Source organism: Phyllostomus discolor, chromosome 12 (assembly GCF_004126475.2).
Source record: "Phyllostomus discolor isolate MPI-MPIP mPhyDis1 chromosome 12, mPhyDis1.pri.v3, whole genome shotgun sequence".
Lineage (NCBI taxonomy): Eukaryota > Metazoa > Chordata > Mammalia > Chiroptera > Phyllostomidae > Phyllostomus > Phyllostomus discolor.
The window spans coordinates 40,085,589-40,105,869 of record NC_040914.2 but is presented as its reverse complement, the minus strand read 5'-3'; the positions used below and the strand labels follow the sequence as shown (position 1 = coordinate 40,105,869).

The 20,281-nt window shown below is 42.7% G+C and overlaps 1 protein-coding gene across 11 annotated transcripts in view; it reads right to left on the bottom strand.

The window, feature by feature from the left end:
* The window catches only part of AKAP13 (A-kinase anchoring protein 13), a 223,929-nt gene that overhangs the window by 141,331 nt on the left and 62,317 nt on the right, over positions 1-20,281 (bottom strand). For all 11 annotated transcript variants that reach the window (XM_036013131.1, XM_036013126.1, XM_036013123.1 and 8 more), the window contains exon 3: positions 5,195-5,342. In XM_036013131.1, the coding sequence (XP_035869024.1) occupies positions 5,195-5,342 (148 nt within the window). The remainder of the gene's footprint in view (positions 1-5,194; positions 5,343-20,281) is intronic.

The following is a 20,281-nucleotide window of genomic DNA, read 5'->3' as shown; positions in this document are numbered from 1 at the left end:
CAATTGGGACTTTGTTCAACCGGCTCTCCCAGCAAGTGCCTGCTGGGCCCGCCCAGTCCTGTCCCCCTCAGACCACCTTCCGACAGAAAGGCTGCATTAGCAGTTAGTGGCAGAAAATGCAAAAACACTGCATTTCACTACTTCAGTCTGCCACCAAAGTATGGTGTAAGAATTTTGTCTTTTGCTTTTCCAGTCTTCGGACCCCGACTCTACCAGGAGAGAGGATTAGGTGCAGACGTGTGCACTGACTGCAGGTTTCTGGCGGCCAAAGGACAGATGTGCCGATAGCCGTGTGTGTGAAATGTCTCTGTTTGTACGTGAGCATTTAAGCAAGGCGGGAGAGCAGGTACAGGAATCTCACCATGTACATTTCAGCTAGTTAATGCTAAAAGTCTGATTACTAAGTTCCAGCCTCTATGCTAAAGCAGTGTTTCTCAACCTTTTTACTCAGTGTCATCCCCCCAAAAAAAGTTTTTTAGACAATTTCCTCTATTTGCCCCATCCCACAAAATTTTAATACCGCAGGCATACCATGTATTTGGGGATGTATATCTATGCCTTACATATAAAGAGTATGTTTTTGCCAGAAACAGAGCTTGGGTCACAAAAACGGAGAGATGCTGAGGTATCACTTGGGACCCCTTGTTGAGACCTGGGCAGGGAGCCCTGATTTTTAATTACACCCAAAGCACTTCTGATCATAGTAAATACATTCTTTCCTTCTTTAAGTGAAAAACTACTTTATATAGCATCTCCCCTTTGATAGATGAGAAAGAAAAGAAAAATACAAAAGAACTAAGTCAAATGTTGGGTCACTGAGTGTTTGTAGTTTTCCTGTCAAACAGGAGAACCCTTGCTGTGAATTCTAAAAGTATTTAATAGACATCCTGAAAAAAGATTTCATTTTATGAGATAAGTCTGCCCAACGCCTTTCGCGGAAATGGTATGCAGCATCCACTAAACATTCTGTCTCGTTTTCTATTCTAAATTACCTTCCAAGAATACTCAGGTTTGTTTACATTACTTACCAGTCCTATGTTGGTCTTAAAAAAAAAATCTCAGCTTCATCTATAGAGGAAAATCACTGTATAGTTAAAATGAGATTTGGAGTTGGATTTGTTTTATTTGTTTTATATGAAGGAAAAAAGTGCGATATTTTCATTTATACCAAGGCAACCTTTTGCTTTTAGAGATGTATTTCCATTTCAGGCTGCATTTCAGGCAATTCATGGGTACTCTGAATGTTGATTTTTTTAAAAATAAAACTTGGCTGTCTTTGTCTAGTGTTAATTAGTACAAAGATAACCTTATTTTCAAAAGAAAGAACATTGTTTTCCAACAGTCTTCAAAATGTTTTTACTAAAAATTACTATGTATGTGAAAAGTAACATGCTCGCTATAAAGCATTCAAACAATTCAAAAGCAGATAAAGTAGAAAAACACAGTCTCCACCTAACGATCCCCTAACAGGTTACCATTCTGAATATGCTGTTACAAAGGGGGAATCGTATTATGTCTTCGGCCTCTCAATGGCAGTAACTCAAGGAAAGATTACTTTTAAAAGCCTTTACAATTTCTTCATAATTAAACACATACACAATTCATTAGAAGCTTCTCACAAGAAAACAAGCAAAACAGTGAGAAAATAGAAGAAATAATAATCTCAGTATCTGAAGTCCAAGAAGTGTTTTTTTTTTAAAGGAGATAATTTAGAAACGTGTTGTTCTCACCTCCAAACAAAAGGTTACAGACTAACACCAATAAGCAGCTGCCTTTGGAAGGTCAAGCAATCATCTGGTTTTAGTAAAATCTAAAATATCACAAAACACGGACAGCAAAACACACGGAAAACTCAAATGAAAGCCATAGTCAGCAGACAAGAACAAGACACAAAGCCGTTTTCCTCCCCGCAGTCAGCCCCAATGAGCAGCAACGGCAGAGCTGGGCCCACACGTGAGCGGTGAGGTTGTAGAGACGCCCTTCTCCTGGGCGGCTGCAACAGCAGCTACACACAGAATGCACATCTGTCCAGCAGCTGGGATGGGCAAAGAAAGTACAGACTTCCCATGAAGCCTCTTGGCTGATCTGACGCGGCCCTCAGCAGACAGGAAACCTGAGGCCATCGATACAGCTAACTGACACACAGAAATCCCCAAAGGGCGCTCTGCAGCGAGGCCACAGACTCCTGCCCGAGCCAGGAATTCAATTAACGAAGGCAGAGGCTCCTTTTGCATTTTTCAAAAGAAAGAGGGTGCATGTGTGTGTACAGATGAGTGCATGTGGATCTGTGTGCCCACACACACATGCACGACCTTTCTAGATGAGTGGCTTCTGAGAACTCAGGATGAATTTGGACACAGTGGAAATGTTGCTCCATCGCGAGACAGGGATTCCTGGAACAAGCCTTCTTAGCACACACCAGTGAGCAAAACAGGCAAACACCCATGCCCGCATGAAGGTTGATACTTTAGTACAGGCCGATAAGAAACAAGATAAATAAAACACGTAATGTGGTAAAAGTTGGTAAGTGCATGGAGAAAAACAAAGATGAAAAAGGGATAGAGAGGGGGGAGGTGTATATTTACAAGGTGGACAGGAAAGGCCTGGTTGAGAAACTGATACCTGAGTAGACCTAAAGGAAGGTAAGGGCCAAGTATAAGACGTCCATAAAAATAGGCTTAAGGCAGTTTAACTGCAGACTAAGATATTAATTCCATGGTATGAACAAGAAATTCAAAACTAACTTAACCCCCAAATGCCCCATCCCTACCCTCTCACAAATTACTGCAGCAGGTGTAGCAGCTCAGAGAGACAAGTGAGCAGGAAAACCTCATACGTGAGGAGCAGAGCGAGGGAGTCCACTCAGAAATCGCCTGGGCTTACACAGTTATTAACACAGCTGATTCGCCAGCTAGGGGCCTCAGAGACACACGTCACCATGCTGCCTTACTCTTCACCTGGCTTGCCTGTACAAGAGGGTCCTTCGGGGACTCTAGCCCTCTGTCACCTCTGCTGTGATCAGGCATCTCAGAGCAGCAGCCTGACTGAATCTAGGCAGGTAGCTACATGTCCCACAAAACTGGGGGGCACAGGGGACATGTTGTTGGTCCTGTAGCATGACAGAGAAGAGGGGAAGTGGGTAAGATCATAATTAAAGGGGAGGAGAGTTGATTATTAGAAAATGAAGGAGAAGGCAGGGATTATACTAGGACTTGGGCCCAAGGCAAATGGGTCAGGAATGATTTCTGAGGGTTTGGATCAAATTAGAGGAAAGCAGCAGAGTACAATATCCACTCTGGCTGGCTGGGGTCGGCAGGACAAGGGAACAGGAGTCCTCGAGTACAAAAAGGACCCTGAGATATGGGTACTGCTGAAAAAGACCGGGTACTGAGACCTACCGAACAGGTGTTAGAACCAAAGTCGAAGAAGACACAGGAGCTGGAGTTCAGAAAGGCAGGCAGGAGGCAGTACACAGGGATCAGGTACAAACCGAGAGTTCTAGGCTGTCATACAAGCACAGCGGTTTGTAAATCCAAGGAGACTAAGTGCCTGCAGCCCACCCTAACATAAGCACCTTGCCAGCGGAGGTGAAGGAGCCACGGAGCATACCCCCTCCACCAAGAGGCTGGGCTCTGCTGGTACTCGTGACTGAGGACCACAGCCAGGGCACGTTTGTCCTTTCTCTCACAGCTACTTGCATCCGCCTCATAGATGATGCTTTCTTGTTCTCCCCCACCAACCCCACACACACTCTCTCTCTCCCTCTCCCCACCCCTAAACATTAACTCCGAAATTGTTTATAATTCAGGAAGGAATAATTTTATAAAACCTCCCTGCAGCTCCTTCCTAATCAGAGCCCAGATGCTACCTAGCTGAGGAGCTGTCCCTTGACCCTCACCCCCACATAATAAATGTTTAGTGTGGCAACACCGCAGGCACCTGCTGGAGAGCAGCCCTCTCTCCAGACCAGCCTTCTGGCACGATCTACATCACAGGAAACAAGAGGACTGCGGCTTCAGTTACAAAGATGGACACTCAATCCTCCTTAGAAAAGAAATCAGTATCTATCCTGAAGTCCTTGTTCAATTTCCTATCCCTTAAAATCTGAGGCAGGATAGTCACACAATTGCCAAGAATCTTTGAATCCTGTATTTTGAAAAAGCAGAAGGATAAAGACAGATTTCAACTGTCATACTCCCAGTTCTTGAATGTGGCATAATTTCCAGAATTTGGCAGGTATCAGATATGAAGTTAACTTATATAAAATGGCACAGAGAGAAAAACTGACAATCTGATCCAATACTGGTGAGAGCAGATATTGAATAACTTTTTACATCATCTATTTCAATAAAGTGGAACCAGTATTATAGAAAAACACTAGTAAAGAAATGTTGCCATAAAAATTAAATCCATTTCATTCTCTAAAGAAAAACAGTTCAACTGTCAACACTTTTTAGGGGTTCCCCCTAAAATGGGCCTCTCTTGTATTCTGACAAAAATCTGTCAACTGTGAAGCAAGCTCACTAAGGAAAGAAGCCCCTCTCCAAACACCAATCAGTGCACTTCAGATGCAGAGGTCAAGAGACAGCCATTACCGTATCAGCCATTTCTGTGTACAGCAATAATTTAATGACATTGTAAAAAAATTTAACAAGGAACAGTTTCCTTTTCTAACTGTTAAACTTACACTGCAACAGGGAGTAGGTACTCATTCCACCAAGAACTGTAACTTGTTAATTTGTGGAAAGTTCAGCTTTTATGGAGACTGTTAGTCTTCCCCTCACAGATGCCGAGGGACAGGCCCCTGGCCGCCCTCCCCCTGCCGACACCGCCCTGGTGTGCAGAACCGGACATGCAGCCCCACCACAGCAACCACAGGAGAGAGCTCGCCTTCTGCTCGCACTGCGGTCTTCCCCGCATGTCCACGTTAATATTTTTGTTGAGCCCGACTGGATCTTTTAATAACTTTCAACACCGCTTTATTTCATCTATTTCTAGTTGGGTTCAGGTTTTTGTGCAACAAGCAAGGTATGAACAAACTACAGTACTTAATTTTAAAATGTATTTAAAAATAAAGATGTGACCACAGTTCTTTCACGTTGATTCAGTCTTCCCATCCCCCCACACTAATGAACACAAAAGAACATGTTCAGTAACTGATCAAGGTTTGCAAAGGTTCCGCTCGCATACTCACCAGGAGTAATGGTCTCCAGCGTATCAGAACTGACCTTCCGGGTACTGGTACAGTGATGGAGGGTAGAACCCGAGAACACCAAGTAAAACACTACATCATCCTCAACTTTGTCCTCTTCAGCGAGCAGTACAGTGACAACACAATCGCCCTGGGGAGGGAAATATGGAGCAAGGCTGCGTTAGTCAGGTTCCTCTCGGCAAGGCTGCCTTTACTAAACATCCACTTCAAGGGAAAATCAAATGTACCATTTAACTGTGCCACGTTCTAGGAGGTTTACACAACTATAAACACTGACTGAGCACTCACATACCAGGAAGTATTCTAGGCACTGAGAATACAAAATGACCCCCGAATACGATTTCTGTCCTCTTGAAGCTTACATTTTATTGCAGGTGGTTAGATAAACAAGTAAACTAACAAGATAACAGATGGTATATTTACTTGATGAATGGGGGAAAAGGGAGAACTCAAGGAAACCCCAATAAAAAGTCAGAGGATGGGGAAGTACACTTATGAGTGACAGCCTAGATTCAGAATTTCTTAACCTCTGTGTTCCAGCTGCAGCAATAATTCTCTACACTCTACACCCTAGAAAGCCATGCTAATCCACCCCTTCTCCAGCAAGGGGAGGGGGGTACCTCTATACCTCTAACAGAGCTGGCCTGGCAGTGGTGCAGGGCAAAGAGCACAGGCTGGGGCACACACACGCAGGTGATCCCCTCTCTCCTTACAGCTGACACTGGGTGGGGGAAAGGAGATCTACAGCCCTGAGTACACAAAACACAGAGTCCTCGTGTATTATAGTTATTGATTATTGTGTTCGTTTCCACAGGAACAACCGTAAACCTATTTTTGTCCACCATGTATGTGAAAACTCCTGGACCATGCACAGCTTTATGATAATATTCTTAATCTCTCAGGATGGGAGGGACACTCTTCTCACAATGTGTGTTTCCTGACCATCTGGAATCCCTACTCCCCTTTATCCTCCCTGCCACTAAACCCTCCAAATCCAGCAAAAATGTTGGGCCAGTAACTTTGCCCACGGCTCTGCAAGTATTTGGAAATATTCTTTTAGCAGTTTTCTATGTTAATTTTTTTAACTGAACATATTCTATGAAATACAGTCCTAACAACCATTCTCCCAATCATAAACATCATGTAATTCTTGTTATACCCATAAACAAAACATTTTAAAGTAATGAGGTTCAGTATTGTGTAAATCTGTAAAGCACTATGGAGAAACCAATTTAGAGAAAGCCATGCCATTTTAGCATTAAGTCAGGAGAGAATTCTCATTACTTATAGTGTGCCTTTCCCTGTCCATTTTAACAACAAGGAAGCCAGGTCAGTAAGAGAACCATGCCACCCTGTGGCCACCACTTACTCAGCCCGGATACGTAATCGAGCGGCAGGCAGTGTTTTACTGAACGCTGAAAAGAGAACATCTTCCAGTCAAACCCAGGATCAAGTCCAATAACAGAAATGCTCCAATAGGCTGATTGTGGAAACAGAGCTCAAAATACTTCGCAAAGCCCTGTACGCGGTAGGCGCTTACACCCGCTGAATGCAGCATGGAAGGAGTCAGGCTGAATGGCACAGAGGCTGTAACTTACTACACACGCTGAACTGGAAAGCTCCAAAGCACCCTCACACAAGGAAGAGCACAGAATCCGGTCATTACGATTATACTTCAGATTTGTACAGAAGTCCCTTTCTTGGAAACATTTTTTAAAAACTTAGGCTGGTAAAAATTTTTACTATCCTTTGGCATGATAAACCATGACCAGTTACAAGTCTGCAGCACAGCAGAAGAGCCAATTTCTCAAGGTACTGAAATACCATGACGACCTGACAAAAAGGTGTCGTCACAGTTCTAAGGCGTCATCCTCTGGAGCAGACAGGCTGACCGACTATGACCTGTGGGCCAAATCCAGCCCTCTGCTTCTTTTCCTATGGCTCATAGCAAGGAAAGGATTTCACATTTTTGGATGTTTGGGGGAAAAATAAATAAATATCTTCAATGTGTGAATATTATATGACATTCAGATTTTAGTGTGAATAAATAAAGTTTTATTGAAAACCAGTCACTCTTTAAAAAAAAAAAAAAAAAAAAAAAAAAGCCCTGGCTGGCGTAGCTCAGTGGATTGAGCGCGGGCTGCGAACCAAAGTGTCACAGGTTCGATTCCCAGTCAGGGTACATGCCTGGGTTGCAGGCCATGACCCCCAGCAACCACACATTGATGTGTGGTTCCTCTCTCTCTCTCTCTCTCTCTCTCTCTCTCCCTCCCTCCCTTCCTTCCCTCTTTAAAAATAAAATGGATAAAATCTTAAAAAAAAAAAAAGGAAAAAAAAAAGAAAGAAAACCACAGTCACACCCATTTGCTCACAGTGTCTATGGTTAGAATGGGCAAGACAGAGCACAGGTGAGTGGTTGCCACAGAGGCTGTACGGCCTCAAACGTCAATTATATACACTGTGGACTTTTACTGAAAAAAGCTTTTTTTTTTTTCACTTAGGTATCTAACCTGGAATACTAAGAATAGAGCTTTCTTTTTTAGATCAAGGATTTCCTCTCTGGGGCCTTCTTTTAATTGTGGGTAGGGGAGATGGCTAATAGGCAAGTGAAATCCTTTTAACAAAGTTCTCAACATCAACCTCTTTTTTCATTCCCAAGACAAAAGTAAGTTTCAAGTTGCTTTCATAGCTCTGTTCAATAGTTTCTTTTTTTTTTTTAACATTAAGTCAAACTACCCAAAATACGCAGTACCATAGAATGGAACACAGGAGGCCCAATCACTTTAAAGTCACTTGAGATTTAGATTCCAGAGGCACTTGGAATCAAAGTACCTCTTTTCCCCAGAGTATTCTCTGCATTCCAGTAAAGTCACTAAGAGCAAACAACAAAAATTATTCCCCTGCATTTCCCCCGCAGGACTGTGATTTTACTGCACAAGTGCCAGGCACCTAGTATTACTTGAGTTGGCCCTGAAAGATTAAGCAAGCAGAGGGGTGATTAAAAAATAAAGATGAAAAACAGAGCTAAGTAACAGTTTTGCTGAGGCAGGTGCACTGATGACACCCTCCTTGGGGGATATCCTTGGTAAATGATTCTGCTGCCCAAAGGAGGGACCAGCCCAACACAATACACAGGTAAATCAATCTGACTGCCCAATTAAAAAGTCTGTCGTGTTTCTAACCACAACAGCTAAACTTATTAACAAGGGCAATTTTCGAGACGTTCTTGATTTAAATTTTAGTTTGTCCCAACCCCAGCGAAGAATGCATCTACATCTTTATTTCTCCAATAACCTAACCTGAGGAAACAGCGTGCCATCCTTACAAAGATGTTCCATGTTTTCTCACTAATGAGCAACGTATCCTTGAACCTGGCAATTTTGTCAGGGTCTTGATTAGTTTTGCTGACGGGTGACACAAAACAAACAGAAAAGAAAATCTACATTAGGCCCCATCTTATAAGTACAGGTGGTCTCCAAAATGGAGCACTGTAGTCCTAAATGCCACCAATCAATTACTTATTTGCCAGTAAAAACAGAGTTTTAAATGGTAACCAGGGTATCAGTTTTCCCATTTTAACTTATTTATGTGACACAATATATACTGTATTGGTAATACTATCATCACCTTTATATATGCTTGTTAAGTATAACAAGATATGTTAAGTAAAAAGAAATTTTTTTTCCACTTACATATCTAACCTAAAAATTCTAGGAATAGGTCTTCCTTTCTTAGATTGAGGATTTCTTCTTGCCAGGAGGCCCAACTTCCAGCTGGCAGACTTTCCATGCCCCAAGATGCTAGTTATGTCTGAGGCCTTCCCTTGGCTGGGGACGGTACTTAGTGAGGGATAAATAGAATGTGAAGAGACAGGCATCCGAGGGCTGGGAGAAAGTGAACCACACGCATGCGGCGGTGGGCGGAAGAGAGAATGCCTGGGACACAGGATGTTAGAAGGAGATGAGGGAAACAAGACAGGAAGTTTTGTGAGAGGAATGAATGCTGACAGAGGGGCAGCACTGATGTCTCAGGTGCCAAGACAGTGCCAGCCCTCAGGTGTGGAGGGTGGACCCCCCAGGAACGGCAGCATAATCGCAGTGGGATGCTGGGCCCGGCCCACATGGGGTGCTGAGAGTTGATCTTCCTGTTTTCAGGGATTCTGAAAGCCAGTTGGTAAAGGAGGCCATCATTTAAAATTAAATTACATAAGCTTACAATTAGACTGTTGAACACAAAATAAATACTCCGAACTCGTCACTTCTTCATTACTCGAGCACAGCTGTCGCATCTGCACGGCAGGCATTCTGTTACAACGGCCTGCTGCTGCACGTCTTCTACCAGCATGCGTCTCTGCCTTCAGTGACGTGGCATCGGTAGCCTGAAGTCAGCCATCATGGGGGCCTTTATATCACTGAAGTCGGCAAATATTACAAATAAGAGCCTCCCTACCCTTTTATCACCATCACTTCATTAGAGCAGGTCAGCAGACGGTGGGGTCTGCCACAGCAGGCCCAATCGGCAGGGGCCCCTGCTTACGAGGCATAAAAGTGCGAGCTTGCTGCTGGACAGAAGAGCAAACCCCAGGCAGGTACAAAGCAGCTCAAGTTACGGAAAACAATGCTGCCACAGTTCTGCTCACAGATGCTCAATGCTATCACCACCTTAAGTCAGTCTGTTTTCTAACCCTCCAGCTGGGTACCGCAGCGGTTGACGGGAGGGGCTATGCCTGCATCCCAGTGTGGTACATCACTTTGTAGTTGTTTAACCCGGGCTATGTTAAATTCTCTGTGCCCTAGAAGATGTCAACAATCAGACTCACCTTATTGGGTTATTTAAGAATTACGTGATTGATAAAAGTAAAGTACCGATGGCAGTGCAGGGCATATAATAAATGCTCGATAAATGTGAATTCTCGTAGATGTAATGTGTAATAACAGATGCAACAGTGCAGCTCAGTGACTGCAGATTTAACTGGTTAAGAAAGAACACTGTATTGCACACCTGAAAGTTGCTGAGAGAGATCTTAAGAGATCTCATCACAATAAAAAAAAAGTTGTAATTGTATGTGGTGATGGACGTGTTAACTAAACTTAAAAACTGTGGTGACCATTTCACTGTATACATATATACCAAATCATTATGCTACATACCTAAAACAAATACAATGTCATATGTCAATTATATCTCAATAAATAAATAAATAAATAACTGTTATTATCAGAATGTAAGCCCCATGAGAGCATGTTGTATTCACTGAAATAGCCCCTTTGTCTAGAATGAGTAGCAACTGCTCAAAACACACATCTGAAAAGAAGGAAAAAAGAAAAGGAGACACCAACATTTTAATAGCACTTATTCCTAGATGGTGTCTGAGTCCAATTTTAATATACTCCATGCTTTCCTGTGTTTCCCAAATTTTAAAAAATAACGATTCACATTTGAACCCAAGTAGGCAAGAAAAAAGAGTACAGCTTTGTGTGGTATAATATTGGGAGAAAATTGGGGGGAGAGGGGTGGAGCATGACATGTTAAAAGCAGCAAATATTCTGGAAAGGTCTGTCTCACAGCAGCACCCTAAAAAGGAAAAAGAGAAAGAGACAAGGAAACCATTTGGGGAAAATATCACAAAGACATGGTGTAAGGTAACAAAACTTAAACTGCTATGGTAGCAAGGTGATTTAAAAAGAAATAACTGTGAGAACAGCATTCGGTTGAAAATAATTTGCTGAGGTGTGGTAAGCGAGTGGGTGGGGACTGGACAAAGAACAGGAGTAAACACGAGGCAACATTAACACAGCAGGTGGCTTCCCACTAAGGGAAGTGGATAGGGAATGAGTTGTGAGAAAGAGGACAGTAGGCTTTAAATGTCAATTTTCCCAGACCAGCAGGATGGAAAATTGTAGACAGTACGTATCCAATGGGCAGTTAGCAGGACAGGCTGTCAGAAAAGGTCTGGGCTGGTGAGGCCAATGTGACAGGCTGCACGCACTAAGTTACGAAGCCTTGAGAGTAGATGGGTTCTCCGTGGCAACAGTGAGCCAAGGAGTAGACCGTGGCATTCCCACAGGACAGGGCAGGAGGCAGAGACTGATGTGGAGAAGCAGACCAACAAGGAAATGCCAGCCAAGGGAGAGGAGAAATCAGAGAACGGAGGACCAGCAGCACCAGCGGGGCAAGGGTTAAAGGACTTGCAGCACTGAGAGGATTGATTTTTAAGCGGCAATGGAGGAAAGGTCTGAAGACAGAAAAGCAGCAAACTCAAGAACCATTTCATTTTTCTCTGGCCTTTATGGAGGTCTTTTCACAACATACCATTTATCTATCCCAGTGCCTCAATGCCCGGATTATGAGACTTACCATATTTCTGTTAAAGACTGGCAGCCACCGTTGAGCCTTCTGTCACCAAAAAATTAATATTTACCCTTTCATTCTGAGTCTTGCACAGAGCTCATTTGCTAAACTAAAATAAATATCACATCCTAGATTCACGATCCAGTTACTTTCCCACCGTCTAAAACATTTCAGATTTCTCTTTATTTTAACCATCTTTTTAATACCCTCAGTAACTACAAAAGCCTTACGGGAAAGTATAATCTAAGCAAAGTAAAATTGTTAATCTGAACTAATTAGGTAGAAAGCTAGACTGGATTAATGGAAGTTAAAGATCTTTCGAGTGACTTATTGGTACCAAGTGTATTTGCAAGTAAGAATAATATATTAAACATTAATGTTGGTAAGTCAATGAGACTTAAAATATTTAAAGTATTTTATTACTTTAGTCCTGGCTGGTAATGGCTCAGTGGAATGAGTGCTGGCCTACGAACCAAAGGGTTGCCAGTTCAATTCCTAGTCAGGGCACATGCCTGGATTGCGGGCCAGGTCCCCAGTGGGGGGCACACAAGAGGCAACCACACACTGATGTTTAAATAAATAAATAAATAAATAAACAAACAAATAAATAAAATATTTTATTGCTTTAAACATTTTCAGTTAGTATTACTTACTCTATTACTTCATTATTTTTTACTGGAAGTATAAATTTTTTATTCCAGTCCATCAAGCAGGTTAATTACTGCATTTGTTACCTCCCTTTCTATTGTTCCCATTGCCATAACTTTAAATTGTTCATCCATTCATGCTAAGCAAGCATGCAGTGCCTTTGAATATAGTTTATCTCTGCCACCAACCAGGTACTAGAAGTGCTTCCAGCTGCCAGCCCTCCGGAAGCCTGGACCAACATGCACCTAAACAGTGTGCCCAGAGATATGCGCTACAATTGACATCAACATCAGCATCTCTAGGTGCACAGGAGATGGATGCTCAAACTCGGCCTTGAAGGGCTGGAGCAAGAGAGCTTCTGTGGGAGAAATGGCCACACCCAATGTGCTCAGAGCTCAGAACAGATCCCCTTGGGGAGGAACACACATTCTGAAAGCTCCGCCTTTACAGGGAAGCTGGGGGAGAGACTGAACCTCCTTCAGTACTCTCAGCATCTCTTCAGAGGGCCTGATACATGCAAGTGCTCAATTAATGTTTGTGAAGTTGAAACAAAAACACTTCATCCTTTTTAAAGCAAAAACCTTAAAATGCTACCTATAAGCAAAATACTAAGTTTGTCTTGCTTGTCATTCCCTTCACTTGACTAGTCACTGGCTGAGTAAACTTGAGTGGGGTACTATGGTTGATACTGAGGTTGAGCGGTAAGACAGTTCTTGCCCTCTTGAGGCTCACAGTCTTTCAAGGGAGAAAGACACCCATGAAGCAATAAATGGCAGCTGTATAAAAGGCCAGGATCAAGTACTGCAGGAATGAGAGGAGGCACTGGACGCTATGCTGAGCAAACGTCAGGGGAGGAGGCTTAACACAGCGTCATCTCGAAGACAGGCCATTGGAAGGCGCCAGAGGAACAAGAATTCTCTCCCACCTGATTTCAAATTCTGTTTGAAACAGATTCCAGTCGCAGTGAGTATAGACAGGGATGGCGTTTGGGAAGAGGGGAGAGGCTGCAAGCTCAACCAATATCATTGAGGAAACAGCTGTCCAATCTGAATGGTTTTAAACTCTGGATATAATGGAACTAATAAAATACCATATAATACTGACAAACCTCAAAGAAGTATCAATCTTCTTGCCCTTCTATCCTTGTTAGCACCCAGAAGGGCCATTTCTTGGCCTTCTTTACATTGGAATTCAACCCAAAAGGAGAAGATCACATTTAATTACCAGAAGACACTCGAGTTACATCTGTGCTGCCTAATCTACTGGAGTGTTCTAGAAAAATAAAAGGCAAATTTATAAGGCACGGTTGCAGCAAAACAGTATCCTAAGCACTTTTAAGATAAGAACTGACATAAATATATGATGTTGTTGCCATTAGGCTAGAAAATGGAAGACTGAACAGAAGAGAAAAAAATATATCCCAAGCCCCAAATCACTGGACAAGGCTGCTCAGTTCTTTTGTTTGTTTGTTTGTTTGTTTGCTTTTAATATCCCTTCTTGTATGAAGTAGCTTGTATGGTTCTCAGAGTATCTTGTTTTTTTTTCTGGGCAATTAACACCATTACGAAGTGTGTAAGAGTGGCTGTGCATGTGTGCACACCCCACATACACAGGCATTCACTGTTATTCAGCACCTTCTGTTTCTTAAATGCAGCACGCCACTCGCTGATGGAGTATTTGCCACCACACAGCATAGTGATGTAGAAAAAAACATGGGCTCAGAAGAAAGAACAGAATCAGTCACTTCATAGCTACAGACCTGACAATAACCACCAATAACTCATTTGATTGGCAAAATGGAATTTTTAATACAATATTTATCGATCATCAAACATGTGTCAAGCAGTGTTAAGAATGAGGTAATAAACATGCAAGAGACAAGGCTCCTGGCCTTCAGAGAGCCTATCTTTTACTAGGTAAGACAATCAAATTATAAAAAGTAGCACCAAGGGAAAAGTTCTGTTACACAGAATAAGACAGGGTAAAGGGCTCAAGTGTGTCTGAGGTAGGTGTGGTAGGTTGTTTGAGATAAGGTGGTCTCTTCCTTAAGTGGAAAAATATTCAGATACTCTTCACTCCCCTCAGAATAAAACCAACTCTCCAGACAGTCCAGCAAAGTCCTTTTCATAAAGCTTTCTTTAGAAGATGCCACAAAGTAGTAGCTCAGTTAACATGAACAGAAATCCACTGAGAAATTTCTTGATCCTTGGCATAAACTAGATTCATTCCATATACACAGACCAGTTGCTTTCAATGTTAGAAAATATGTAGTATATAAAGTTACCTTTTATTTCAATCAGGTTAATCTTCTGTCCAAGACAAGGGACAATGACATCCCTATAACATGCTTTCTTCATTTGTAATCTCCTGTCGATAAGCTAGCCCAAAGCAAAGCTTTTCCCAATGCTAATACAAAATGATTATTTTGAACACTATCACTAACAACAATCAAAATTTATACTGCCTCCCAGCTTCATACTTCTGTAACATTAAAATATATGCAAATTCTTAAAGATTTCCAAGCACCACCTATTTGGTCCATTAAAATAAAACCAGCAGATGGCGCTCAAAAATCTAATGAGTTTTGTGTGGTTTTAGAGACCATTCTCCCTAATGGGAAAGGATCTTGAAACTTCAGCTGGAAAAGGAATCAAATTACAAAAAGTTTGGAAATCATTTAATTTATGGTGTCCTTAAAAGGAAAAGTTCCTTTAAAAAAAGAGAGTTTTTAAAAATCTTAAGAGTCTAAGCTTTTTGTTTCAGTGTACAACCCTGTTGCTCAGTCTATTCTTGTTATGCAAACTAAATTGGTTGGAGGGTGTTGGCTGGTGACTTAAAAAACAAAAAAAAAACCAGCCACTCCCTCCCACAAATGTTTCACAACTGTCTGGAACTGCTAGAATAATTAGGTCAACACTTAAAGAGACAGTCTCCCCTTTGCTATCTGGACCAGATATTTGGTTAAAATGTGGAGAATATACAATTTTTATTTTTTTTAATTTTTACTCTTTTTTAAATTTTCATTTTTGATTTTAAAGAGATCATAAAAGAGAAAGAAATAGACAGAAATAACGATGTGAGAGAGAAATATGGATTGGCTGCCTTACAAATGTGCCCCAACTGGGGACCAAACCCGTAACCCAGGCATGTGCTCTGACCAGGAATCAAACTGGTGACTTTTCGGTTTACAGGCCGATGCCCAACTAACCGAGCCACTCTGGCCAGACAATTTTTATTAATTCTTGATAAGAATTTAATGGAAGAATTAGAAGTGATTAAATACATCAATCTCTTACTTCCCTCCCCTCCCAGAGAACAGCAGCTGGTCAAAATGGGGTTCTGTTCTCACTCACCTTGCACCTACTCACCTAGCTTCCTCGGTCAGCTCCCTTGGCTTTCCTCTCAACATCACTCCCCAGGCTTCTAGGTTAGCCCCCCACATACTAGGAAGCGACAGAAGACTCTTTAAAATGCAATGTGAGTTATTCCCCTGAACTTCTGGGATGGACGACAGGACACCATGCTAACTCCTGGGCATGTCCCTGCAATCCGCAGCAGAAATGGCCCTCCACAGCGGAGCCCTTGCTTCCCTCTCCAGCCTCCGCTCCCTCAAGGGGCCTCCTCACTCCCTCAGTGCTCACTAAGGTACACCCCAGAACTGATGGTTCGGGAACACACCTCGGTGTTTAAGCCTCCCTCTTACTACTAGTCTCACTGCTTGGCCATGGCCATGCTGCTCCCTTTACCTGTCACATCCCCCTGTCACCCAACTAATGGTGACAGCAGGACAGGAAAGCATGAAACAAGACAATGCCTTCCCTTCCTGAGTGGACACTTGGCCCCCCGATTGAGGGTAACCGGGCAGGGGGGGTGGGGGGGTTACCAGGGAATCCCTGAACAACCACATAAAAGTACTGGTGTTTTAGTAAGATAGGTCAAGTATCTAGCAAACAACAGGCACAAAATAAATATTCCCATCCACCCCCAGGTAAATTAAAACATCCCACATTTCAGATTTTCCATGTCTTTCCTCAAAGTGTCTTAAGAGTAAAGCATGTTATTTCTCAAACAAAGCTAAATAAAGTAACAAATCTTACAATTTTTTTTGGTTTCACTTAAATATGCATGAAGAATTTTCACGAGACAGCAAGACTGGCTCTATGAAACTCTGAAAAGTAGTCATAAGGGAGAGGAAAAAGAGTTAAAAACTGATTCGTTTTTAAGGTAAATTATACAGCTTTCTTACAGCTGGCTAACCTTTCTAACTGATAACAAATAGCCATGCCGGCATTAAACAATCCACAGTACTTAAAAACCCTAGGGGTGGTGAGAAGAACTAGTCTATCATTTCAGAGCATAGTAAAATTTTTTCTATCCAGCACTGCTGATAACATCTTTTCACATCAATATCCAGTGTTTTTAAAGTTTTCCTTTTAAAGTGTCCTTCTTAAGAAAAGAAATGAACTTTACAAAAGTCTTATCCGCAGTGCATTGCTCACTTCCCAGCCTTCTCACACAGGGCAGGGAAGGGCAGGGACACGGGGCACCGAGAACGCGGCAGGGCCCAGCTGCTGAGGAGTGGAGGAGGACACATGAGAGGCTCTGCTCAAAGTGCCTGTGCTTAGTAAGTACTCAATGAATGCTAGATGTGGTTGTTTTCATATTACAGATAATCCTCACAAAAAACCTCTAATACAGGTATTATTCCTCTGAATTTTACCGATGGAGGGTCACGGGCTCCCACAGCTGGCTCGGTGCTAGCGCAGGACTGTAACCCCACGTCCACTGGACTCCTGAGCCCCAGCCTCTGCTCTACGCAGGGTCTCTCACCGTGTTGTCCCCAACCAGCAGCATCACATCCTGCCCCCGGGGAACTGACTAGGAAATGTACATTGTCAGCCCATTTTTGGCTCAAGGAGGAGGAGAAAATCCACATTTAATTCTCAGACTTACTAAAATATGAACAACGTATAATCATACCCTGTGTCAAGGATAAAATAGCCCATTTCAAAGAGATCTGCAAAAATGGGGATCTGCGGAGGAAGCTCCTGGCAGGAGAGACACCACAGCAACAGCTTCTTAACATCCCACTGCCACGATCCCTTCCCCACATGCGCTGGGACGAACTAGACAACGTCAGCCAAACTGAATAGTTACAGCAGAATCTGGAGATGCGAGACGTGACCGAGAGGGGACTCATACTCAGAGGGCAGGGTAAGATCACCCCCAGCCTGTGACCAGTGCGAGATGATGACAGGAACGGTAGCGAGCGAGCCCACCATCAGATCGGTGGGTCCGTCCCATGGACCTAAAAAGGAATGTAACATTGCCTGAGTAGTATGATAAAACTCACATTTCCTTCTGTGGACATAACAAAGGGAGACAGCTGAGAATTCCACCCCGGCTGCCAGATGCTCCGTATATCACACAGGGTCGGCACTTAATCCAAACACAGAGCTTTGTGAAGGACTCTGAGGATTCACAAGGGCCATGAGCTCTTTCTTACTTTAAAAAAGAGTAAACAAACACGCACAACTCTGAAAGTACAGATGATGTTATCTGTACTGAGGACAGGGACCTTATACTCCCTGTCCTTATACTTTCCTTATACATAAAAGGAAACAATCAGAATCTCTGGAGAAGAAATGTGTAGGAATGACAAAAAGTACTAAAGATGTGCAACACTAGCCCATCATTAATCAATAAATTAGTGTACCTTTCAAAAAAAATGTGATTTTTACATACATTCCTCATGTTTTATTTGGATGGAGCTAGTATGGATTTCTGAATTACAGATTCAGCAGCTGAATTTATGAATCTACTGAACAGCCTCATCTCAAATGACAGCAAGTTCCAAAGAGGGCAATGAAAATCTTTAGTCTCATAATGAACAGACTAGAACTTTGTAAATCTTGCTGTCTCAGTTTCCCTATCTAAAATAAGAAAACAATTCCTACTAATTCATAGAACAATAAAATGAGGTTAACAGAGAAAGAAGCAAACATGGAAAGTTCTAAGTATACAGACCATACACAAGGCAGAAGTATTATATGATTTGGGTTGAAATTCAGTTTTTTTTACCAAGTATCAGTCCCAAGTTTTCCTCAAGTCCCCATCTCAGGGGTCAAGGCAAAGCAACACTTCTGTCACTGCTTCCAAGTCACAAAGCCCCTGTGTGGCTTCCTCTCTTGACTCATGATTTACAGTGGCCTTCCCTTGGGGGTATAAATCTTACCCAAAAGCTCTCATCTTTGGCCAGACATTGATTTATAACCATCCACGCATGGGGCAAAGGCCTTCCCTCAACAGCAGCTTTAATGCTATTTAACCGAACACACTGAGCACCTGTGTTATGTGCGACATGCTATGATAGAAGGTGAAATTTAAAAGAAAGCAATTAAAACAATTCAAATACACAGTCTCTACCCTCAAGACACACACTGTAGAGTAAATGGGAAAAGGCATGCAAACAAAAGCCAGTTCATGTGGAGTGTCTGAGGTGCCACAGTGAAGGCTGCGGGGAGTACTTGGGGTGTGGAGGGAGGAGTGAGAGATTCCACAGGAGGTCAAGGTTCAGGACCGGCTCCACAGAGACAAGCGGCAGAAAATGAATCCTGTAAGACTAATGGTTCTCTCGTGTGTGTGTGTGTGTGTTTTTGGAGAGAGGTTACGGTGTGTTAGAGAGAAGAGATGGGGAACCTGTTTCACATGACTGAAGGCTGCTGGCTGGCACACATCACACGCAGAGCCGGGACAGGTTTACCCAAAGCGCCCATTCACTCACCATGGGGCCCACAGCTAGAGAGTTTTAAACTCCCAACTGCTGGCTTCAAAATGTCATTTTTATTTATGCTGTGCGAAAACACATTACAAAAGCTGACCTACCTACAACCTCACTCCAAAACCCTAGTGCTCTTATCAGTTCCATCTACGTCACGGCCTGCGCTAACTAACTACAAAGCAGGTCAGGATTTAATTATTCCTGGCAACAGGAGGAAGAACTCATGAGAAATCTTAAATGACATAAAAAATATTGTGAAAAACAGCATGAAGCATTAACTCCCTTAACTGACAATTGCAAATCATTACTACTTCCTAATAAAGAGATAACCAGGCCTGTGTTCAATTGTACACATCTTGCTATCGTCTCTAATCAATAATCTAGTAATAATTCACTCAGAAGTCTAGGCTTACAAAAGAAGTCCTGGATCTGTTCTTTTGAAATAACATCCTACCTAATGCGTATGATTTCCCACGTATTTCACGGTCACCCACAGCTGAAGGGTTAATAGTCAGCCATGCTGAACGTCCTATGTCTACCGGAACTGCTCCAATTCAATGCATAAGAAAGGGACTTTCAAAACTACCCCTTTTGTCCATTTAGTTCATGCTTCACCTTCAGGGTGCCTCAGGAATCAGACGAAGGGATGATTAAAAAATGGCTGGTTGGGCCCCAACCCCAGGCACTCATTCAGGAGGTCAGCATGGGGCCTGAAATTTTTCAACTCTAACAAGTTCCTAGTGATGCCCATGCTGCTGGTTAGGAGCCACACTTTGGGAACCAGCACTTCTAGAACAATCTAGTTGGAAGTTGGGTCACCCCACATACCAATTACTGCTGTGAGCATACAATTTTTATGGGATCTATATTTTTATGTTTGGAGAAGGAATGGCAAGTGGAATTCAATGCTGAAGACACCGGCTAAATGCAAATGTGATAAAAGCATCAGGCTTCAAGTTACCAGGTCAAGAGAGGGTGCTATCAACTCAAGGAACTGAGAGTGAAACCAGCCTTCTCATAGAGATTGGATAGAAAGAGCAGAGGTTTGCAGTCCCAGTCGCTGCTTCACCTCTGCTGCTCTGCTCCTTCCTGTACAATGCGGGCCACACAGGGGTGAGGAGATAATGCATGTAAGTCCCTTCCTACGTGGAAGGTACTCAGTACATGGCAGTTCCTCTCCTGTTTCTGAGGGAAGGGAACATGGGAAAGAGCTATGAACACAAGTGCGACGATATGCAGAAGAGAGAAGAGGAAGCCACACAATATGTTTATATGCGTTCACACTGTGT